Genomic DNA, 26,042 nt, shown 5'->3' on the forward strand with positions numbered 1-26,042 from the left:
CTGGGGAGGTGGGCAGAAAGACAGTGAAGGAGAAAGGAATAAAATTATCTTTCACATGAGGAAATGAAAGAAGAGATATTGACTTGATATCATGTGAAGCAATGGAACTCCATCCCAGTTTGGGAGATAATCTCCATTAAAAGAGAAAATAATTCTAATTATTCAAGTAGACATCAGAACACGCAAATAACCTAGAGCAACTATTGATGGATTAAAATAAAGAGAGGAAAATTGTATGTTTCCAATAGCTTACTCTAAGAAGTCACCAAACACAATTAGAAAGGTTTCATTTTAATCAATGGGATAACTGCATTTTTTTAATTCTTTCATGTTAAAATATGATTTTGCAAAAATAAAAATTGATGTTTTGTGTTCATTTCTAGATGTGAGTTATCCTAGAAGCATAGTTCTGTTGAAGGAGCAGGACACAAGCTTAGTGAAAGGTTATTTCTAAATCTTATTTTTAGAAAGACCTACATATCCTGATATCAAAACGTCATTCCTGGGGGGGAAGAGTATTCCCCAAAGGTCATTAGGGTTCAACCGAAGTAGCAATCACTCAAGGCACATTTGGCCAAGTCAGGACAATACCATGATGAAAGGGGGGGGGGGAAAGATGAAGAGGCTGCAAATATTGCCTATGCCAGCACTAGTTTGATGAGTAGAAAAGTAGCCACATGATTAGGCTTTTGAAAGGCTTGGGCCTCTAGAGCTGATGCACACATTTCCTGACACAACAATTAATAACCACTCTGGCTTCTAGGATGAAGGGGCCGAATAGTTTTCTCAGTTCCTTTCAATATAACTCTGAGAAACCTGTTGCTGTCCAACATAAACCTGTGGCAATCTTTACAGCGTAAAGGCTTTGTGGCAGAAATCAGGCAAGACCAATTTCTCATTCCTATGAAAACTAAAAGCTGCCTTTGGATATGACTATTAAGCCCAAATGTAGTAGCATGTTATCTAAGAGGAAAACACATCGTTTCTTCTAAAAATTAAGGACATATCTTTTCCCTAAAGAATTAGATGAAGAATGAGATCCTTGAGAATTATGAGCCTAAACATAGCTGCTGGATAGCTCAGTGATGTAGACATCTGGTTGGGAACCTGATCTCCCACTGCGCCTCCTTGACAGTGTAGCATTCAGCCCTGCCCTCACCTGTCCGTCACAGCTGGGCAGTGGAACATCAGCCAATGAGGGGACGGAAGGTGGTGCCGAAGGGGGAGGAGCTGGTATATATAAAGGGGTGTATGAGGTAAGAGAGGAGATTTAGAGAGAGATTTTGTGAGAGTTAGTGATGAGAGTGTCTATGGGCCTGTGAGCCAAACAGTCAGTGAGGGAAAAGTCTCTGTGTGTCAGTGAGTGAGAGACCTTGATTAACATTTTGTGATTTACCTATTTTATTTTATTAATCAAATAAACAAGTTTAAGTTTTGAAGGAACACATGATTCAGTGATTTATTGGTATTGAAACAGCAATACCTGGTGGCAGCTACCTGAGAAAAAGAGTGAGCACTCCTGGAGGCCTGAGTTGGTAGAGGCTTCAGTGTGCTCACTACAGACAGGAGTAGGACTTGATGATCCATAGGGTCCCTTCCAGTTTTAAGATTCCAGAAAGGAAACCAGAGGCTGACATTCTGTTCATGTAGGTTTCACAATGCAAAGCTCATGATGACATTGTCAACCAGGGCAGGTTTTTGGAAATTAAACATTTATTCCTCCATTCCCAAGGCCACAAAGGGCCTGCATAATGGTTGTTTGTGGGTTTTTCGGGCTCTTTGGCCATGTTCTGAAGGTTGTTCTTCCTAACGTTTCACCAGTCTCTGTGGCCGGCATCTTCAGAGGACAGCACTCTGTCCTCTGGTGTAGTTGGCTTGGGAGTTTCTCAACAGGGCACTCCCAAGCCAACTACACCAGAGCACAGAGTGCTGTCCTCTGAAGATGCCGGCCACAGAGACTGGCGAAACATTAGGAAGAACAACCTTCAGAACACGGCCAAAGAGCCCGAAAAACCCACAACAACCATTAGATCCAGGCTGTGAAAGCCTTCGCAAATACATCCTGCATAATCTCTTTCATTGTTGGGAACCAGTGGAGGCTGCAGGACAGGCAAACAATGTCTTTCATTAAATGAAAATCACTACTGCAAGTAAAGGCATCAGCCTTACACTCTCCCTGCTTCAAATAAACACATCATCTTAATCACATCCTCTTTAAAAAAGTTTAAAGACTACATCTTTTGTTAGGACTTTAAAAAAGCAGAGTTCTCAGATATTAAAAATGCCTTTTAATTCATTACCAGGAGCATAAGAAACTGCAAATACTTCTCTTCCAAACACTGGGTGTCTGATTTCTTTCACAAATTGTCCATTTTCTGGCTTAAAACACTGAATTCGACCATTCTCTCTGTCAGCTACACACAGTTGACCAAAATCGTACACAAATGTCAAACTGTGAGGGATGTTGAATTGGTTAGGTTTTGCTTGACCCACTGTAGTCTCTGAAAGAGATGGGGAAAATAAATTAACATCCACCTAATCTGAGGGTATCATTTATGGCCAGAAATACTGATTTGTAAGCTTCAACTTATGAGAAAATGCACCCAGCCCACTGGAACTGTATTTTGCCTAATTACAGCAGACTTCAAACAGTATACTGACAATACTCCATACCGTATTCACATTTTAAAGGATCAGTAACAGTATCTCATTTGAAGACATACTTATATGAGGAGCTCTGAGCAATAGTCCAGAACCCATTATACAGTAAAATAATGCCATGCATGCACATAAATTATACATAATGCCTGAAATCCTGTAGTAACTCACAATTAAGAGTAGGTTTATTTAATTAGTTGAGCAAACAGCAGGGCAACTTCCTTTCTCAACAGGCACATAAGCTTGAACTTGGCCTATCCTAGGCCACAAAACTTTCTAGATCAGCCTGTGTCCAAATGAGCATAATTTAGGGATTAGTCTAGCAGATGGAACTCCCAGAATGGAGAATTTTAGGATTTGGAATAAAAACAAACAAAAAGACAAAAGAAATGCATGGTGCATGCCTATTGGTAACTCCTCCATAAGCTCCCACTAATTCATTCTGCTTGTGACTTACTGCTGGATTTCAACCAGTATCTGAGGATCCTGCATGGGGATAATGTTTTTTATGGGAAATAGTCAAATATATGACCTATCACCTGCAGTTTGAAATTGTAAAGCCCAGACACATGTTTATTTCCTCAGTGAGAAATAGATATTAAAACCACAGTCAGTGGGACCTCAGGAACATCCAACTTCTAGACTGTCTCTTACCTGGGTTACATAATAAACCATTCTGAGGAGGAAAACAAAAGCAAAACATAGGATTTGCAAAATGAATCAACAGATTTCTGTTCAGTACCTTCTCCCCACTGCATGATGAACATTCCACTTGGAGAAAACTGAACAATACGATTATTACAGTAGCCGTCTGACACATAAATATTGCCAGTAACTGGATCCACTACTACATCTGTAGGTTGGCAAAAGTGATTTCCATCACTTCCAGGTTGCAATGCCTTCCCTAAAGTCAGCAAAGGAGATTCCACACCGTGTGGTGCTAGTTTGAATACCTATCAATGTAAAAGGTAAAAGAAGATTATTTAAATTACATATTATACAGACAACCTAAGGCAAAAATCTATAGTTTGCAGGACCTATCATGTGCCTGCCTACTAGAAAACATATTTCTTCAGAGGAAAACTACATATTAGCAGAAATTCATAAGCCTAATGAACAGATCCATTGCCAAGCAAATAATAAGAGTTAAATTAATAGTGTTTATGTATAAAATAAGTCAATCTATGATTATTATGCTAAATAGAATAGTTGAACATTTGGGAAACATTCCCCCAGTATGATAAAAATGATGCTGTCAAGTTGCTAATAAGAGATAGAAGCTAGCTAAATTCGGAGTTGTACATTTAGTACAGCACTTTGAATGTCAATTACACATACCTGATGAAGAGCTACATCAGTCACCCAGTAGTTTCCGTTATTATCTATACTCAAGCCATGAGGTAAATAAAACCTGAGAAGAAAATAAATGAAAGCTACAGTATGGAGAAGGGGGAAACGTGAAACCAAAACAGAATGATTTGTTTCTCTTTAGCTTTCATATTAACATTTGGGCTGTTCTTATATTGTTGCAGAAGGAATGCTTTGCTTATGGAAATCTGCTGGACTCTTCTTGAGTTCATTTTCCCTACTTTTGTTCCTGCTATTCCACAAAATCTGGTGCTATCCCCCACATTTCAAAGCTGATACCTGCTTGAAGCTCAGGGGGCAGCATTCCTACCAGGCCACATTTGTATATGCATACAGACCTCAACTCTTAATTCTGTTCCTCTTTTTATTGAAGGATAAGGAGGAAACAGCCAAAAGAAAAGAAAAAGAGAGGTTGTTCTTAAATCCCCCACCCCCAAATCAGACATCTATTGCAAAAATTGCTTCTTCCTGTTTCAACAAAGAATTCAAAATCAAACATATCTGTAGTGTTATATCTGTAGACCAAGTTTTCATTTAAATTGCACACCCAGCACACATTCAATAATAGCAGTATTGCTTTGGATATGACATTTTCAACAATAAAATATGTTTGTCTGCCCATCTGTCTGTATTACACTTAGGAAAATACAACATCTCCACCATGCATTCATGGCCATTCTAATTGCTGTGTGCAATATTGCTGATGGATGTGTTGAACATCTACTGGATTAAATGTGCCATGAAATTTGTGATAAATATTATACCATTGTTTTGGCCATTCTAAGGATAAACTGCCATTTTGTATATTGCTTTACTGCAAGGAAAGGTGTGGGCCTGAAATAGAACCTGTCAGTAATATTGAGATATTTTCCCCTACCTTTAGAAGATGAAACAACACCCAAGTAAAAGGGGGGGGGGGAGAGGGAGGGAATTCAGATATCATCATGGGTGAGATCTAATAGCTTATTTATAGGTTTATTGCCCAAATTTAGGGCAAGAACAGTACTACATTAAGCTTTAAAAGAAGTAAATGGCAAGTGGACTGCCAGACCATTTGATGTGTGTACAATTCCAATTGCAGCTTGGGCAGCTGCTGACCCAGTTCTTAGTGCCTTTCTTCCGGACCCAGCAAAAATGGAGAACACTGTCAGTGAACAAGCAATGTTTGTGAAAAATGACTCTGCCCAATACATAGTGATTCCCTCCGTTCCATCAGGAGGGTCTTCTACCTCTCTCTAAACGCACATGGAAAAGGAACCTACCCTTGCAGGCTGCTACAGGATCAAACTCAGAATCCATGCGGACGTGTGTCCCCCCTCCCCTTATTCTATTATACTCTACTCATTTTATTCACAAAATCATTTCATCTAAGCTATTTTAACAACAACAATATAATAAATACCCTATAATAAAATACTCATTTAAGACTTGTAAAACAAATTAAGCATCGAATTTGACTTACGAGTCTGAAGCTCTGGAAATAGGTATTTTGAAAAATAAGGATACTGTTTACATGAAAGCACTAATCCATCATTATGGATGTGTGTGTACTCCACACTTGTGTATGAGGAATTTGTGTTACCTGCCCCCTCTGTTATTGCTTTCATCATACAAATGTGACTGTATGAAGAGATACAGCCCTTATTGTATCTGTATAACCTCAGTAGGTAAGCCAGACCTGTTTTCTCTCTTCCCCTTTTCCATCTCAGGAGCAGGGGCATGTGTGTGCATTCTGAACCTATACAGAACAGTCTCTCTCTTGCTCTCTCGCTCTCTCGCTCTCTCCCTCTCTTCATCCCCATGAGGAATGTGATAACCAAGAAGTGGGGTTAGCACTCTACCCATATCACATATGAAATACACATGTTTTCATCACAACTAAACAGGGCTGTAGAAAAGAGGGAATCAAGTGGTAGATCTCAGAGCCCTCATCCCAGCAGATGCTCCCCATCCAAAGAATCACTTCTTCTTTCAGTTTCTTAGAAAGAAGCAAAAGCTTTCCAGAAAACTGTCCTTGGAGAGTATATACTTAGCAGCTACACAGTCTGTGTTTTCATGTGTACACCTAGAGGAATTATGAGAGTCCCATTTACTCATTACCCATATATAATGTCAGTTTGGCTATAACGCCAGGTCGAAGCAAAGTCCACTTTCACCTCTAGGAGGAGTGCATGCAGGATTATAGTAAATCCACCCTCTCTTTTGCTTTACCTCTCTACTTTCTTTCTCTCTGCTTTATGTATCCATACTCTGTTGGTTTCATTTCCATCCCAGCCATCCTCAGTATTAGACACCGGCCAGATGGAAAGAAGTATCTCCAGAAAACAGAGTGTGTGAAGGCAAGGCAAGATAAAGGACAAATTTCAACACAATTCTCCATGATCTGTTCAGTGACAAAATCATCAACACACATACCCAATACATACTTTATAGCCGAACCGGTTACTGCACAGTATGCACAGTAAACAAAGAGATCTCTGATCTTCTTCACTTTCTGATTTTTCTTCTACTTGGGGTGAAAGTGATGTCAACATACTGAATCCTGACTGTCCTACTTCTTCAGAGTCCTTCTGCCTTGTGAGAGGGAGGGAATATCTCCTTTCCATCGGAGTTTGTGTTCATTTGAGTCAACAAGCAAACTGTTTTTCTTCACCAAATTTAACAAAAAATCTTGAATGGAGATTGGTATGTACAGTGCAAAATGAGGTTGTCTCAAGTCAGGAATATACAAGTATTTTTAATAAAGTAAAGCAGACTTACAGATTTTTTCCTGTGGAATGAAGAACTGCTGAATTACTAGGATCTAGTACCAGAATTGTGCTTTCTTTAATGGGTCCAAGCCCCTTTTGTCGATAAATGTAATTACTGTCAAAGGAACTAAAGATGAGAGAACAATATGTCAGTATAGCGAACAATAAAAAGGCAAACATTTCAGGATCTTGTAAAGATCAGCATATTCGAATGGTTATGCTATTGCTGTGGTCACACAAGTGTAGATTTCCCTCGTTTAAACATTTACATAATGACACAGCAACATTTAGGCAAGGTTTACATTCCCAATTCTATAGCAGGTGTGCAGACATCTTTGCACACAGCTGGGTGCAAGCATCCATGGACTAGGCCACAAGTCCTATATAGTACTGTCATTTTTTAAAGAAGTGGAAGAAGATATATCTGATCCCTTTCTGAACCCAAGTAAAAAGAAACACAATTAGAACAAAACAGAAACTTCAAAAGGATAAAATGATAGAAAAGCAAGTCATCTGACAAATCCAATGTGAATTAAAGTAGAACTCCTTTTCAAGGAGACTACATATACCTTGGATCTTACAAGGAAGAAGGTTAAAAAAACTAAACAAATTCAAAACTGAAAACTTTGCATGTCAACAGAAGCTTATCACTGTCATTTTTTGCTACCTAGATATGCTCCAATTTTACCAGGTCCTTGTCAGAACATTGAGGAACTCTGCTAATCATATTGGACTTGAAATAAAGTAACTACAAGCAAAAGACAAACACAAATATTCAAGTATCTACACTTTAATATTCAGGTATCCACACTTTTAAAAAATGCCAAACTTTTTAAACGAACCTTCTTAAGGCAGATGACCTGATTCTCATCTTGTTCCAGTTTATTTTCACAACAGATGTTGGGGAGGTTGAAAGAACAGGGGTGTTCAATCATACTAATCAAGACATGCAATATCTATATACATTATGTGTTTGTTTATGCACAGGTCCTGGATGGCAGATGCATTTCCTCCTCATCAATAAGCTATATTCACACATTTGACTAACAATTAGTAGAAATAAGCTTTTTTGAATCTTAGTTAAATTAGCAATTTTTAATTCAAACAATTGCTGATAAAATTACATTTACAAACCTACACAGAAATAAGTCCTAGTTTGTTTATCGGGGCTTCTGTAGGCTTGCGTTGAGTTACTTTAAAATGTCACCTAAAGCAGCTAAAATAATAAAGGGTGATGTCTGTGTTTGTTGGAGCCAAAATTTATGGATTATGTAATTTAGATACGTAATTTTAGACATGAATTCTAAGAGGCTGGAATTTTTAAAATTTTAAAACATATTAAACTTAATTAATTGACACCTGCAGTATTATCTTCAGTCATTAGGTGGCAAGCTACCTGAAGCATGTTTGCAGTTTATATACTTTGAAGCTTGAGGGAAGCAGCTCAAAAAGCAGGGATGCAAGACTTCCCCTTCTACTCTGCAGGGAGCAAATATTCCATTCAGGGCTCACCACTACAATGGCCATGTTCAGAGACTTCAGTGGCTTTGTGTACCCTCACATAGCGGCAGCACAAAGTGGCCAACAATGTCAGCCACATCATTTTTTCTCAAAGACTTTGGTGCATCCAGTGCTTGTCAGATCCTGGTCTTTTTGCTAGTTGTAAGTTGTCAATTTGTGTGTAATTCTAAGATTATTATAACATTATAATTTTTAAGTTATGTAATCACCAAAATATCACTAGAAAACTTCAGAAGGGATTCAGCAGAAGATATTAGTCATTCCCTCCTCAAAGTTTTTTTCTGCTGCTACCCAGCTTGGGACCTAAAATCAATGGTCACCATTTGACCTGAAAATTGTTGCCAGACAGATTCTATCTGAGGAGAGTGGTTTCAGTTATCTTCTCCCACATCTTCTCTAGCTGGTAACTTTCATTCATTCAAGGTCCCTGTGCTTTCCCAAACTACCGTGATGGATACCAGTCTATACATCCCTAGCTGAACAGGTGTCATTTTCAGACATTATGAAATGCTGGGACTTATAATGGTGGAATATTTTTAATTTTGTGCCTTGCCTTAACCAAAAGAACACTTCTATGTTGTGACACATACATTTGGTTTTGAATACACATTTGACAAAACAAAACAGGTTTTGAACTAGCAGAAAATTTAAAGTATCAATAATTTTGAAATTCATAGTAGGGCTGTTAGTAGTTGTTTACATACATATAAGGCACTCATACTGTTATCCCAATGAGAAAGTATTAGTTATACTTCTCCCTAAGTACAAAAAGCCTTTATAAACATCTCAGGATAAGTGCTTTTGCATTGATTGCAGCACAGTGTTAACTGACTACGTGCATGAAAGTAAACAGCATTTAATATAATTACATGTAAAACTGTAATTCAATTCTCATCCAAAATGTGGAAGCCATACAATTTTTTTGCACATTTATTTATTTAACTGGCTTCTAAGTGCTCTTTCAGATCGATTTTTTTAAAAACAGAAAACAGCAGATGAGTCTGTGAACCAAATGATTAACCCCTATACATCACCACAATACAAGAATAGATCCTGCATAAAATATTCATACTATGCTTTCAATTACCAAAAGTTGTAGACCTGTCAAGCTTATTGTATTCCATTGATTAGTGCATGGATTTATTTAATACAATAATTTGCAAATTAAACCTCCAGTAGTTTATAATTAAGAATATCCACCATACCCTTAGTAGATACTGGTGCAAGCACTTTTGTTTGTTATCACACAACTGTACACATTTCAGAAAGAGTTTGCATTTTATTAATGTTGTATTGAAGTGCAACAAATCCCAAGCACTGCTTCTGGAGTCTGCTGATTTCCTTCTCATCCCAGCTACAACTGCTGCTGAGGACAAATCACCACAGGGGCTAGTAACATTTCATTTTCATGGCTGAGGTTGGGACAACAGTAGCATCCTAAAAGACAGACCAATGATTGATAGCCCCTTGTGGATGGAGAAAGAGAATAACAACTACAATTTTATAGCAGCAGTCTCTAAGATTATATTCTCTCAGATATCTGAGGCTGAACTACTAGAATACAGCACATGACAGCACATGACCTGACTTTGTTTCTGAGACTCTACAAACAGTCTGAAGCACAAACCAGTAAGAAATGCCATCCTGAGTGATACTAAAAGCCTTTCTGTCCCCATAGTGAACACACCAGATGGCCAGAGGACATCTACCAGCAGGACATGAGTGCAATAGCAACCTTATACTTATGTTTTTGCAGCTACTGGTATTGAGACATGCATTGCCTCTGATACTGGAGGTAATACACTGCCATAGTGATCAGCAGCCACTGATAGACGGCTTGTCCATGAACCTGTCTATTCCCCTTTCAAAATTATCTGTGTTCAAGGCTGTTAACTAAATCTTCCATAGTTTAACTATTGATTTTGTAGGGAAACTGTTCCAAATCTCGCACCATTCTACTTCAGTGTAAAAACATGGTGGTCTCTCAAAAAATATTACTACTAGTGTTTTCTGCCAAGAGACAGGAATACACAGATGGAAGGAATGGCAATTGCTACAGGAATTACTAAATGAAAACAGAGTCTTCTCTCTTTTTAAATGGATATTGCTTTCAAATAACCACAGTCTATAAGTATTGAGCTGTGACAGCTATTTCACAAATCAATCTACTAGTTATCCTTATGTTTATTTTTTCTTTGTTTTATTAGCACAATAATCTGCACCACCATCAGGCAAATGAGACTTCATAATACCAATATGAGTTCAGGGCAAAGACTATGTTCCAAAAACAACAGTAGAGAAGAGAATATTGTCAATGCAAGCCATATCCAGGTGTTATGCTGAATATATGGAGTGGTAAAGAGATAATACGATGGGGTGTATATAAAGAGATAGTGGGATGGGGTGTATATATTAACCTCAAGTCTATTCAGCTGAACACATTCACAGGATCCTTTGCTATGCAGAGTTTTAGATTAAACAAGCATGCATTCTACTAACTCCTACATTTGGTAGGATACAGCTGGTAGGGTTTAAATGCATCCTGAAGTCCCCACAACGTATTTAGCTCTCTACTGTTTCAGACCTTAACATGGCTACACTGAAAAGAAAAAGAGCCATTGGGCTGGATCCAAACTTAGTTATGATTAACTTAATTCCAGTTGATTTCAATGGGCTTACACTGAATAAGCTGGGTTTTATTATATACTGACTGGAAATAAACCAGTCAGAATTTTTTATATATATATTTCTGTTAGGTGAAAAAACTTACAGTGGGAAAATATATAAATTATGGTGGAGATAAAAATCAAAACTGTCAAGATAAAGATCCTTGATCTACAAACACCTGTTTGAATTATCAGTCCAAATTCCCTTGAAGTGCATCTTCACCAAAGTACAGAGAGAAAAAATGATGCATAACAGCATGCACATCTAAAGGAAAAATTTGCGGCTCTTGGACCAGACTCTAAACAACTTTGAACATTTAGAAAAAGCTGGGCAAGCTGTTTGCAAAGTGTGGCGGCAGGGCTGGAGTACCACTGATGGAACACACACAGTGCCAGATCCTATGCTTGCTATTCCCTAACACTACATTATATTGTCTAGATTGTACAATCAACCCTCTGCATTCACTTGTAGAGCTATGCGGCTTTTTATGTTCATGTATTATTAATACATTGCTACCATTTTGAACAGTGCCTAAAGCACTGATAATCTGTTTGCTTCTTCCTTGTTGTATGATGGGGAAGCAATCAAGTAGAAAGAATGAAAAGAGTTCCTAAGGTCAATAATTGAGCACATTTATGACTGGTAAAGAACATTACATCCAATTAATAACTTTGCTTTAATTTTATGATTACGTGCATATATTTAGGCAAAGCTGATAATAGAGGTCTTTTCTCAAAGGAAAAAGAAGGAAAATAAACAGTATGTGAAACCTGTATCATCTGATAATTAACATTAACCCCAATGCTGTTACTGCTCTTTTTGCTGTTACCTGCTTCTTATATATATATATCCAGATTTCTCCTTCAAAAATGTATTTAAAATCTCAGGAGTGCTCACAGATGAAATGCAGAACATTCTTCCTATTTCTTGTATGAGTAACTTTTTGATCAAATGTCAAGCTGGAAACTTTATAACCTGATACATTATATTGGTTACTATCCTGTTTGTGCTGGTATAACATAAAGGAACATAAAGAAATAAGGAACAGCACTATTGAATTGTGCAATCCATCATGAGTCTGTAGCACAAATGATTGTGCAATATGCCAACGGAAGTGCTTCTGGGATAACATTTCCATGTTGGCCATAGAGCAACTCCTACTTATTTAGACTTCCAAGTAAATGTCTCTTTGATTCAATAGATTTTTGGCCAGTAGATGAATTTGCCAACATATTGTAACACCATCTCTTTACCACAGCTCCTCCCACTTTGTCTGACGCAATCATATTACTAGTAACAGAGGACAGTGGAATCATGGTAAGAGGCACACCACTATAAACCAAAAAAGCCTGCAGGTTACAGAAAGAGCTTGGTACTCTTACCCAGTGTAAGAGTGGGGTAAACATCCTGAGCTGTGAGTGGCTCTATATACAAAGTGGCTTGCTTGGCTCCATAAAGTGGGCTGTATCTTAGTGCTAATAATTTGCTGTGTGACAAGTTCCCATTGGAAAAGCCTACTAAGATACAGGGACTGCTCTGGAGCGTCATGAGAAACCTAAACTCTTGCAGCAGAATCAAGACATACAGACATGCAGAAATACCAGTGTCCTCCCTAATTATAAGTGAAAAACTTGCTGTTTTAGTGATTATGCAAAATTCTGCACATATCCAAATTGGATATTGATGAGATAAAATCCTGTATGTATTAACCTCAGTTCTGAAATGGACAGATCTTTGATGGGGTTCCATACTCAAAGATTTGCTTAGTCTACAATCTCTTTGTGGCTCCCATTCAATAGAATCATCAAACACCAATCCCATTTTACCCTATGTCTTAAAATCAGCCAGAAAATGTAGAAGATATACGTATCCTCTAGGTCCTTTTAAAATGAAAAGTATAAGCGTATTTTAAACATCACAGTACATGAAAGTACAACAGAACATGTATATTTTTTGCTTAGAATATTTGCTTACTTTGCATCCCAAACGTGATCACCTCTGTGAAAGATGACCAAGTTACTTTTAGGATCCAGCGCCACTCCAGAAACCTGGCCCAGTTTGAGATTTACCCCAGGCCAGTCAACAACTTCTTCTATGTTAAAATCTGAAAAGGAAAAAATGAGTTACAAACACTATGTTAGTAAGAGACCTTTCCTGTAAGATACTTTCTTCACAAGATATTCTGTAAACCAGCGATTGCTGTCAGAATGTAAGTTCTCAACTGTTTTTAATTTGTGTATGCCACTTAGTATATAAAATATTAAGTACTTGATGAAGTATAAATCCAAATAATCAATAAAATAAAATACGGTACACATAGATAAGTTCCCAAAAAAGTTATGTTTAGTGGTATACTTCAAGGCATATATGCTTAGGACTGCAGCCTTTGACTGCTTTAAGAGTTACACAAGAAGGGCAAAATACTCTTGTGTAAAATTTGCACCATGCACGTCAAGTGAGACTATCATCTGGTGTTGGTAATTTTTTAATTTAATTTTAATTTATATTAGTTGCAAGCTTCTTATTCTCCACTTTCAGTTCCCAAGGGTCCTCAGAGCCAAAAATTGCCTCTTAATTTTAATTTTTAAATTAGAAATTCCCTTTGCTGAATGCTGACCTCAGCAGGCAAAGCTTGAGCAGCGTAACTTTACAGCAATAGGATTCTGCCTGGTAAACATTGCAGTGTATTGAAGGTTGATTCTACTCTGGGAGGAACCTTGCCGCAAAAGCACACAACAAATTTTATCCTAGCTACATGCCCAAGTAAAAGATAAAGTTACCCTAATGATACAGCACCAACAGCTTATTTATAAGGGTTTAATTGGAAGTAATTTCCACTTGTTTAGATGGAACATTTCCAAGTAAATGTGCCTTTGACTGGAGCGAGATCAAGCCAATAATCACACCTGTCACTTGTCAGCACTGAATACTTAACCTCTGGCTTCTAACCCTGATGTTCTCTCAGGAGGAAAACAATGAAAACACACAATAGACCTTAGCCAACCTGCATTTACCAGTAACTTGTCATATACAGCAGTCACAAAACCTTTGTTCAGAATCTGTTTGTAGGGTGATAATGCGTAATTAAAAAACCTAGTCCACCAGCCGGAAGAGTTCAGCTGATTTGGACTCTGATCATTTTAAATTAATATGCCTAAACATCTTAATATAACTTTTTCCCCCTTGACACCACTGAAAAACTGTGCCTTTCAATATAGCTGTTCTCAACAGTGTTAATTTATACTGTGAAAAGAGTAAATAATGAAAAAAAGCATGTGGATAAATGAAAATTATAAGGAAAAAGAACCACACAACAAAAACTGTGTTCACATCACTATCTTGATCCTAACACATGGGTTGATTTAAAAGCCTCCAATAAAATTATTCTCTTCAGAAAAGATGTCCCTTTCTATAATTGGGATTCTGCCATTAGGCTGTATTTTGCTCACTTCAGCAATATCCGCCTATTTGCCAAGTCTTTTAGCCTGCTGAAAATGCTACAGAGAGGTCAAGAGACCCTGCTTGGGTGGGCTGAACTATGATGCAGAGAGGGCGAGAATAATCTGCAAAAATCAGGTGGAGTGGAGCCCTTCTAGCCTTCACAGATTTTGGATCTACACTGGATCGGTTTCTCATATTTGTACAAGCACACTGTTTGCTTGGCAATAAACCACAGGGAAGACTAGCTGATGGCTTACAGTGCACCCTTTATTCCCAACATATTTCTCTACATAATCTTTTACTTCAGCCACACATATACGTACTGCTGAACATCCATTACATGCCAAAATGCAGTGAGAAATTAAAATAGCACACATTGGCACCAGGTTAATGCCATGGAAAATTGCACTTATTAAAGAAAAACAACCAGAACCAATAATTTCAAAGTGTAGACAATATCACCATTGATAGTTTGCAACAGAAAAATTAAAGAAAATGAAGCAAAGAAAAGAAGAAGCTGTTCTTAGTGTTTTGAAACTTACACATAGGTCAACTGCTATGCATCCAGTTCTAATGGGAAATGCCTTCTACATGAAGGATCAAGGTTTTCACCTTAGTGAAAAAGACTGAACTATATTTCAAAATGATCACAATGAACAAAGCAAGAGGTGACTTCTGAGACTTCTTCTATGAGCAATTTCCCACAACTAACTGTAATCAATCTTAGTATAAAAGCTGTCACACAGTAACTAAATATAGTCATTTTGCCAAGACATGCTTAAACAAGCTTAAACTATGATTTCATGTCAGGTCCGAAATGACAAATTGCAATCTGAAATCAGCAAGCAAACCAGAATCAGAAAGCACCGTTTGGCAATGTTGCATTAAGCCACACTATCTGCTTACTCTGGGGTTGTCATAAGTCCTGAATTTATAAAATACAATTACGGCTCTCACTCTGTCTTCAGACACCACTATATTGCAGAAATTAGACTAAACTTATAAAGGTAAGTGCTAGGTAGATAGAGAATAAAAGCCAATACGCAGCTCTAAACCACAATTTGGATTCCGAACAATGATCAGCAGGACCATTATATGATAACCTAAACTGTGCTATCACTGGTGTCCATGTAAACAGCTTCTAGAGCAGTCTACCTATATGACCAATGTGTATGTTAATGAAGGGACTTGCATGGCGAGATTAGAGCTCTTTGTCCCTGGAGGAGGAATCAATGCAATTTGTCTTACTAAGAAAGAAAAGTGACATTCTTAGCGACACTCTTCCAGTTAAACTACATATGAATACAGCATGGATTGTTTATATAGTTAACCCAACTCAAATCAACATCAGTACCAGTCCTGTATTTTGAGAAAAATTACTTTAATGTGAAGAATTATGCTTACACATTCATAAAGAGAAGCCCTCCTTAAATGCAATGAATACCACAAACAAAACACTGTTACAATTTGACAGGGTACTCTGTCTTTGAAGTTGCTATATTCTGTTTTTATTAGTTTAGCAAAACATGGTAACCCTTTGTTTCAGCTCAATTTTCCACTTATATACCCCAGAGTAAACTACAACTATTAAATTAGCCCCCCTCTTTTTATTTTACAAGATTTGGTGCAAACATGGCAATTCACAAGTATATACAGTATTTGTAATAAGGGAACAGACAACTCTGCTATAAACTAGAGGGGACAGCTCACATATAGAGGGCGAAAATTCTGACCCATTGCCAGAGGTGGTAAAAATAAAATAGGCGTTGATTTAGTCACTGCCTTTTACATTAGACGAACAAAACGAATTTTTTATCAGTACCTCTGGAAAGTAATGTGCTACCTTATATTAAAGCAAAACCACACATCTGTGGATATTTTCTTCTACTTTTGATAATATGGAGCAACCTGATATTATTGGACGCTGTGAGACAAAAATACCCCTAACCCACCTCCTGTAGGTTCTTTTTCCCAGTTCCCTTCACCATGTTTAGGCTGCTGCAAAGTGAGATGCCTGTTCTCTGGTGGCCTCAGAGTGGATTCTAATCTGTGGAACTTGTGAATTCTGTCTCTGACAAGAATGGTATTGGCCCTTTCATCATGGCTGGAAAACTCTCTGGCAGCAGGCCAGCCAAGATCCTTCTTCTGGACTACATTAGCAATCTCAGCTACAAGGTCTGACTCTGCCTTTTCTGTTGGGTTATACTTGTGCACATGAACCACATCTTCCCTTTCTCCTAGCAGCTTGGAAATGAGTGAATAGAAATCACCTGTGTAGGGGAAAAAAAAGAAAGAAAGAAGGATAAGAGAAAGAAGCAAAGCAGCCAGAGAGATTGCAAGGCTTTGTAGCGAATCTGAAAAAAGAACAGAAATGTTAAGTCAATCCTAAAAGCTGACTTGATTTTTAAAAGGTTGCTGCTCACAAGCAATTGACATGAATCAAAGGCAGCATCTGTCTTTAAATTTACACAACAATACCAGTGCAGAACTAAAGCAAATGAGAACCCTCACCTCTAGAAGTTCAATTGTGAGGGGAAAAAGCAGAATTGCAACAAGAGACTTCAGTATGATGGAATACTGCTGTACTTACCTCTGATTGTTTATTTTAATAGCCACTCAGTTATAGCTCCAGATATAAAAGCAGCCCTTCATTCACAAGAACACAACCTGTGATGTGAAACCAGTTTGGAATAAAATGTGTTTTTTTATTATGGAAGTTGCACAAATACCTCTGTAAATGCTGTTTGTAAGCCAAACAGGGCTTACTATTTTTGTACTTTTCCCTTCCTCTCTTCAAGTTTTGTGGAACTATACATTTACCAGATAATGAAAAATCTGTTTACTAATCTTCAATTCTTCTTTCTAATAAATGCACACTGGATAGACTGCTCTTCCATAAAATTCAGATATCTTGAGTTTAATTTACATAATATGTATTTCTTTCTGGGGCATTAGTTTAAATAATATCTATTTTATTCTGATTCCTCAAATGAGCCACTATATTTTTTTTCCAAAAATCCAGTTAACTAGTTTGCCTGTGCTTGATAATTTTGTCATGTAGTATATAAAAATAGTACATATTTTAATTTTAAGGCATAATTATGTCATGGTGGCTGGATAGCTCAGTGAGTTAGATTTCTGGCTGTAGAGCCGCAGGTTGGGAGTTCACTTCCCCACTGTGCATTCCAGTAGACTCAGCCTCTATAAGTCTTGGGCAAGCTGCACAGTCCCAGGGAGCCCCTAGAAAAAGGGTATGGTAAGCCACTTCTGAGTGTTCTCTACATAGGAAACCATGAAAAGTGTTGCCATAAGCCATTGTTGGCTTGATGGCACACAAATATTTTTATTTATTATACAAAGAGTCGAAAGAATGTTGCTTCCTATGCTGTCTGATTTCACTTGAGTCTGTTTCTTGTGCATTAATAGAAAGAAAGAAAGAAAGAAAGAAAGAAAGAAAGAAAGAAAGAAAGAAAGAAAGAAAGAAAGAAAGAAAGAAAGAAAGAAAGAAAGAAAGAAAGAAAGAAAGAAAGAAAGAAAGAAAGAAAGAAAGAAAATCGGTGTGCAGTAAGAAAAAATAGAAGAGCCAATCTTCATAGCTTTCTATTGTTCTGGGCAAAATCCAATGGTGGATAGCTGCTGGCAGATTAGCAGAATCCAGAACAACTGGGAAGTGTCAGTTCCTTCTCTCCTCCCCATATGCTCTCAGAAATGGCTGTGGAGATCTTGAAACCACTCAGGACTGGTTTTCAAGCAGTGTGGAGATCTGCAAGGGGAGGGAGAAGGGAAAGAACTCCCATCTCAGCCATTAACACAACACTTAATTAAGTAAGGCCTTTGTGATGAATCTGCAAGTACTCCTAAGGTCCTTGCTGAACAATAACTTCAGCAAATACGGAGGTAAGAAGCAAGTCCACTAAATTTAGAGGATAATGAATGGATAGGTTAGAATTTCAATTACCTAGACTTTTAAACAATAACACTTATGGAACCATGTCATGAAATGTTCTTAAAAGTTGCATGAAGAAACAGTAATAGATAAAAATCACTAACTATCTAGGCTTCAGGTCTTTCATGAAAACTCATTATTAAGAGCTCAGCAAGGGAGAAAATTAAGTATTTCAAAATGACCCTAAGAGAGTCTGTCATGTTTATAAACAATCTTGGCTCAACTGTTTCAAGTAAATTTCCAATTTCAACTGTTGAAAGGGGAATATCCCAAGTGAAATACCCTGTCAGAAAATAATTACCCGAGTTAATAGGACCAATTTTGGTGAAATGAACAAAGCAAATTGGAGCCGAACAAAATGTGTTAAGCCAACCTTACTAACATGCTTGATAAAACAGTCCTGTCAGCGTGCTTTCCTTCAGCTTGCCTTCACAAATCACAAAAATCTGTGGCTACATCTTAGAAACAATGTTCTATTCTGATACAAAACTACAGCTTAATTGACTCACATATCTGAATAGGTAATGAAGGGTGCATGTGCATCTAGGTTGCAGCTCTTTTCTTCCTCCTTAGCAAGAAGACAGGGCCCAAAACCTGTGATCTATATTCACAAACATCCTTTATAAACAATATGATGCATGCTTGGAAACACCCAGATTAAGCAGTTTGAGAATAAAATGAGAATCCAAAAGAAGAAAGAAACTATGCTGAGTGAGCCCTATAAGCATAGGATAACATAAAAAAAAACAAATAGAGAAATATTAAAACATAAGGTGCTGGAATCTGCTGGAGAATGATTGGTGGTCTGCTCCCATCTTTCCACAATTTCCCCTGGGCTTGGCTTTGCATGTATTTCAAGATGACTGGGGGGCAGCCTCAGCTATGGTCATTCATTACAGGCCAACAGGTCATATGTAAGCAGCTAGAGAGCTGGACCAGAAGGAATCAACACTTCTCAGCAAAGAAATGGCTCTATTAAATGTGCCAAGTCCCTCCCTTGGCAAAGTCAAGTTTCCTATAGTAGAAGCATATTGTCAAACTGCCTGCACTTCCATAGTCATGGCAGACTTTTCAAGCTTCTATAATTGAAATAACACCATCATGCAGATAACCATGAGTGCAGTACATACAGTTTTGTATTTTAACAAAGAAGCTCCCTTCTTTCATCGACTGCTGAAAGACAGCATCTGAAATGTGGATAATTTCTATTTACATTTTTTCTCTTTTTTAATGTTCCCTCTTTCATGTAACCTTTCTTCCACCCTTTGTCAAAATGCCTGTTTCATCCAATAGTGACATGAGGACCACTGTCAGTGGCCAATTAGAATGCCCAGGAGGAAGAGAAGACATTTTGGATTTGAAAAAGGGATTCAGTCATTCATTGTGAGTGGGTCACTATGTGCTAAATTCCTGGTGCCCTTCATCTTGGCCTGCTTTTCCAGCCTGCTTATACCTCTTGGGTTCTTTACTATTTTGCCTTTTTTTTCTCCCTTGCTTTCATGAAGATTTCTTTTAGAGAGAGGAGGGATTATTTTTGCTCTTGTTAGGCAGCATGCCTGTGCCAGCATTCTTCATTGGGATTATTTTTTGTTTAAATGTATTTTAATTACATCCCCCATCTCTTTTTCTTTTCTTGGTTTATTTTTTATTTTATTTTATTTATTTTTTATTTTTTGCTGTTGCCTGGCTGGGGCAATGAATGAATCAAACAAGCCCTCTCACTTTTATTTACAGCCTTTTGCACCCCTCCAACATTGTTGCAGGACTTTCTCAACTACATCACTGAACCTGTCCAAATGGTACAGCAAAAAGAGTATTTTTTCATTTTATCTCAGCCCGAGAGGCAAATAATTCTCTTGTTTAGAGATCACACTAGTCTTGTATAGGCACTTTAAAACTGCTGATTCTGCATAGCCACAAGCTTTAGGCATTCTGGCTTCCGTGACAATCTCTGCCTCTCACTGCAAACAACAGTAACAAACCCCTCCTCTCCACTAAAAGAACAGAATAATCATGTAAAAATAACTAAGTAGCTTTATGGATAATTTTTTTTTTTGAAGAAAAGAAATCTCAAAAGCTTGTGCAACAAATGTTGGTAGTTTTATTTTAGCAATGCAAAATCAGATGAAGACTTTATAATGAAAACAGGAATATGTGGAAGCTCAGCATGATGTGACCTATGTCTAAAACACCTAACCATCTCTTAGATATTTGCTTAAGATAAAATTGGCTCCACAGGATGTTGAAGGAGGGAAACAGAAACTCAGCCTGCACTGGACAGAGTTACACCTCTCCTGGAAACGTACGGTAAGTTTGCAGCTTGGGTAAACTCCTGGATTCATCCCAAAGCCTGGATGTCCAGGGTTCAATGGTAGTCAGGAGTCCATCTGTACAATTAAAGCTACTGTGCCACCAGTACCAGTTCCTTGAGATGTCCGGTTTGGATAGTGGCTATCGGAAGGAGTAAATCTCCTCACATGAGCCTTCCTGGCTTCTACGATCTTCAGAGGAGCCTCTTCTCTTGATGCTATTGCTCTCATTGGAATGCTTGATGGCGACATAACGGAGAGCCTTTTCCTACACTGTCAAGTGCTCTCCCTTAGGAGATTACTCCCCCCCCCTTGTATACTTCTAGAAATAGTTAAAAACCTACCTTTGTAGACAGACTTTTAAGAACCAAATTGGGCAAGAGTGAGTCCATTCTAGATGCTGGGCAAATGTTCCCTTTTAATGTGTTTTTAAAACATTTAAATATCGAGCTTTTAATTACTGTTATATGTTTTATTCTCTTTTAAACCTGTAATTTTAAACTTTTAAAAACTTAATTTTAGTCTAACTTGTTTTAATTCATATATGAGCCACTTTGGTTTACAAAAAAATTAAACTCACAGTCTAAAATTCTGTGTGAAATTTCTTAATGGCTCTAATGAAGTTTGAACATATTTTCCTGAGTCTTGCAAAGAAAAGAACAAAATCAAAAACATAACTTTGCATTACTACAGTACCCAAGGTATTTTCACTTCCTGAACTTAGATGTGGGTTACACTTTACATAAGCCACTATATTATTTGCTATAACTAACTACCCTTTGAAATGCATGCCATTTCAGCTCGGAGACATCAACCACACTCTATCCCAAGTCTAATGTCATGATTATGACACGCAAATTCGTGAAGCGTTCCATATTTTTTTAATGTCTTAAAATTACATTGTTGTTTCATTGTAAGCCGCCTAGAGTGGTCTAATACGATCAGATAGGCGGGATAGAAATAAAATAAAATAAATAAATAAATAAATAAATAAATAAATAAATAAATAAATAAATAAATAATAAATAAATAAATAAATAAATAAATAAACCACCATTACTGGGTCTCAGTTTTCCATCTAAATAAGTTGTTTCTTCAGATACCTATCAGATTAATGTATGCAGATGCCAATATCAAATATTAAATCATAGAATCATAGAATAATGAAGTTGAAAGGTGCCTATAAGGCAATCGAGTCAACCCCTTGCTCAAAGAGTATCACAGCATTTTTACAGAGAGGTTTTTACAAGATTTGTTTTTTATATAATGTGTACATGAGACATCTGTTAAAAAACCTGAAGTGTTCCAGTGTTTACAAAATAGTGCCAAAATTCTTGTTATATCATACAATTATCAATAGATGAATGCATTACAATTAGCAGCATATGCTGCTACCAGAATGAAGTAACTGCCAGATTAAGGCTCTTGAAGCAAGACAGTTCTTATTCAGATCTACAGAACTTGCATCAGAGCAACAGGCAGGGGGAAAAAATCTAAATCTATCTTGATCACTTTAGCTGCTACAATTAAACCTAGTAGCCTGAATGTTTCCAGGGAGGGATATGATATTCCAAAGGACAGAGGGACACCAGGTACTGGAGACAAGAGATTTGATGATATACCAGAAATTGTAACAGTGGAACAGGAATGCACAAATGGATGGGAAAAGACAACAAAGATGCAGTTGGAAGGAATGACACATGGTTTCAAAGGTCCCTATACCAATGCACAGAGCATTGTTGGAAACAACCAAGATTAAACCTGATCTCTTAATACAGGGAGGTAAATATGATTAAATAGACATTAGTGAAAGACAATGGGATGCGACTCATAACTGGAACGCAGCAGTTTTCAGACAGGTTGCCATGTCAGCCTGTTTCAGTATTTCTAACACAAATGAAAACAAATATTAGGGCACCTTAAAAACTAACAAATTTATTTCAGTGTCAGTTTTGTAAATAACAACCCATTTCCTCAGATGAGACAGATCTGCATTCCACATAAGGCAAAGAGGAAAATCCCTACACAAGATAATAAAAGGACACACGTATGATATCTCAAATAGCAATGCACAGAAGCCTTCTTGAACACTTCAACTTCTCAGGACACTAGTGTATATCTCTAGTGTGGACAGAAGGAATTACAAAGGAAGATTCAGGAGAGAAAGAGACAGTAGATAGGGGCTATCATCCCAAATTCCAATCTACACTGAAAGGATTAAATAAGGAGCAATGATTCTTAGCACGCTATATATAGCAATGCAATCGACACTCTCTTTTCTCCATTTCACCTGAAATGCAGTCTGCTAAGACAGACAACTTTAGTGCAGAAATCTGCACCCACCTTCTGTCCACCTGTCTGCCTTCGAACAGGTGGTTCATATTTGTTCAACCTGGTTGCCCAGGTATATCATCTTTGCTGGGATAATAATGCAAGTCCAACCCTGGTGAGTCCTCTCTTTGTTCCACTATTTGGACTTCATCTATTGAGCTTACACCAATTTCACTGCTTATGCACAAGATAGTCAGAATGAGGTAGTCATTATGTTGCCCTTGCTAGATACTGAAAGACATTTAAATGTGTCTTTAAATTGTTAAAGGGTAGCCAAATTGGTCATATAAGCAAATTACTGTACTTGCTCTATCAGCACACAGTCTGGAACAAAACAGGGATTAAACATTCAAGTCTTCTATTTCTCTTTGTCTAAATATAAGGAAAAAAACGACCCCTTCTTCACTTGTATCACCATGCTTTTACATACTTTATAGTACTTCTGTCCTATATCTTGTTTAAAACAACAAAACCTTCCAGAAAAAGCTTTCAAAAATGTAGCTCCCAAAAGGTGACCAGCAGTGTCCTACATATATGCTGAATGACATCTTCCTGGCTTAAGTGATACATTCATTGCACCCATATTTTTAAGTAAAACTTTAAATAAATAACATTTTTGGTTCACTTGTGTGCAGTGAATGCACTTATAATATTACCTTTTAAAAATTCAGCTTTAACTATGTACCAGTAAAGTCCAAGACATATGCAAAAATTTGCGGACCTGAAAACATACAGTTATACATACATTTTGTTCATGGGTGATAGTAACATGTAACAAAAATAACCAATTTCCATAAAGATGCACCTGGCATATATCATTAGAGTACTTTAAAATTTCTGTGTGCAATGCAGAGCTTAGATATCCAAACAGCTCTAAATAAGAGAGAGACACACTGAAATTGTTATAACATTCAAAACTTCAAACCCAAAACATTTTTCTTTAAAAATGTATATTCCATAGCTTTGATATTCATTTGTAATCAGGAACGCACAATAAAAGACATTATACATTTTGCAGACACTACAGGGTATGTACAATAGACATTTTACAACATTGTTATCTCAGTGTTCTTTTTTGGCACTGAACACAAATAAATAAAATTACACCTGTATTAAGCAAATTAAATTGTGAGCAGGAAAAGAGAAGGAAATTAAACTGTATTAATGAATTTACCTCCGAAGTTCAGGACTGCTAATTGACTATTTCCTTAGGAAAAGCAGTGCAGTAGCAAGGATGGCTTTACTTGTTAGCAAAGGAAGAGCAAAAACTTTAACAAATCATAATATATTTCAGTATACTTAATACACTGCTATTAAAATCAGTCCTTAAAATATAAATACATACATTTAAAAAAATTCATACCCTGATCTAAAACCTCTTCCTCTTCCCTTTTTGGCTGCTGCATTCTAGAACCCGTGTCTCCATTTCTCATATCTGAAAAAAAAAATTACGGGAAATCTGATGTTCACATTGAACACAAAGTTAAGGGGAGACAGGAGAGAAAGGGACATAAATCCACCTATCTATACATACTAGCTTTTCCAACTAAAATTAGTCACAGTGGGTAGGATTCAGAGTTAGCCATGTGCAATTGGTCTGGAGGAAGCAAAACTCCTCCCCAAGGCAGCCCTTCCAATACTCTCAAAATGCTATACAGAAGCAAATTCTCAGAAAAGATGCCTCTACCCACTTTTCAGGGATCCCTTCAGCACCTTGTACCCTAATTCACCTAGCAAGATGCCCTGACCAGCTGCCAGTACGACTGCAGGAGTTGTTTGGGAAAGCATAGGAGAAGAACCTACTGTGACGTTTACCACGTGGCCCCTTGTTTCACCAAACAAAAGGAGCTCATGCTATGTCCTCCCACCAGCAGATAGCAATTGTGACGTTCCCTCTTTTTCTCACTGCCACCAGTGGATTTCCTTCATCCACAACGTAAAAGATTTTAGTCAGACACTTTTCTGGTTACTGCCAACAGAACTTATTTATCGAAGTGTATTAAATTAAATCAGAATCACAGATGTTCTTTATTCAGTGCATACAATCAAATCATTTAAATATCATATATCTTCCCACGTACTTAATCACCACCTGCTCTATCTATTAACTTTGACCAGTTTATCTCTATTAGTATATTTTCTCCCTTTCTCCCTGACTATCTCTCTCTCTCTCTCTCTCTCTGCAAATTCTATCTCTCCCTGCCAAAACCTTCTTATATCCCCTGGCTCCACCCCTTGACTCCTCTCATAGGCTCATGGAAATAAGATCTTGAATATGAGTGACAGGAGTGACGTGGGGCAATCGTCACACCTACTGTCAGACAGCACACCCAGAATAGAAGAAGAACAGGGCAGACTGTACAGGGAAATCAGGAAGGTAGAAGGTCTTGTTTACTTTGCTTAACTGTAACTATAACTGATAGGATTCATAGGCATTCTTCAGTCTCGAGAGACTATGGAAACATGCTCTGAATCAAGGAGTGTCCTCTCCAGAGCATGAAGCCTGGATAAAGTAATAAGGAGGATAGGGTGTTACCCAAGCAGCAGGCAGGAAAGTTTTAAGGCTCAGATCATACTTCCGCACTATCAAAGAGCAGGCTGGATAGGTGGGGCTCGTCAGCCATGGAAGGCAGCCAATCTAGGAGAAGGAAAACTCCAATTTCAAACCTCCACTGCCTTGTGGCTATATTCACTGATGGAAAAGGCTTCAGGAGTTAACCTAGAGGGAAAATCCGGAGCTGGAGTCCCAAAGGCAGTTCGTGTCGTTCTGCCAATTCCTGCGACGTTGCTGGAACCAGTTGTATTGGCTCTTGCCTTTCCATTGGACCATTTCAATTGATAGGATATGATACCAGTAAAATGTGTTTCCTATATTCAAGCTAACTTACTCAATTACTATACCTATCTAAGATAAACTATCTAAGAAGTGGGGTTGATTGGGTAATTTTTAAAAGCATATACAATAACTTTGTATGCACAATTAATCAAGTGTCATTTGAAACAATCTGGGCTAGTGTCTTGCCTAAAACGTTCCAACAAGGTACTTCTCAG

General features: G+C 37.6%; 1 protein-coding gene across 12 annotated transcripts in view; it reads right to left on the bottom strand.

Moving 5' to 3' along the window:
* PAM (peptidylglycine alpha-amidating monooxygenase) overlaps positions 1 to 26,042 on the bottom strand; it is a 183,908-nt gene that overhangs the window by 18,816 nt on the left and 139,050 nt on the right. For 8 of the 12 annotated variants that reach the window (XM_020794414.3, XM_020794412.3, XM_078386271.1 and 5 more), the window contains 7 exons: positions 24,355 to 24,426; positions 16,358 to 16,675; positions 12,939 to 13,068; positions 6,787 to 6,903; positions 3,997 to 4,069; positions 3,401 to 3,611; positions 2,301 to 2,501 (listed from right to left, as the gene is read on the bottom strand). In XM_020794414.3, the coding sequence (XP_020650073.3) occupies positions 2,301 to 2,501; positions 3,401 to 3,611; positions 3,997 to 4,069; positions 6,787 to 6,903; positions 12,939 to 13,068; positions 16,358 to 16,675; positions 24,355 to 24,426 (1,122 nt within the window). The remainder of the gene's footprint in view (positions 1 to 2,300; positions 2,502 to 3,400; positions 3,612 to 3,996; positions 4,070 to 6,786; positions 6,904 to 12,938; positions 13,069 to 16,357; positions 16,676 to 24,354; positions 24,427 to 26,042) is intronic. The other 4 variants (XM_072992490.2, XM_020794415.3, XM_078386277.1 and 1 more) reach the window with 1 other exon arrangement.

Source organism: Pogona vitticeps, chromosome 2 (assembly GCF_051106095.1).
Source record: "Pogona vitticeps strain Pit_001003342236 chromosome 2, PviZW2.1, whole genome shotgun sequence".
In the NCBI taxonomy this organism is placed as follows: domain Eukaryota; kingdom Metazoa; phylum Chordata; class Lepidosauria; order Squamata; family Agamidae; genus Pogona; species Pogona vitticeps.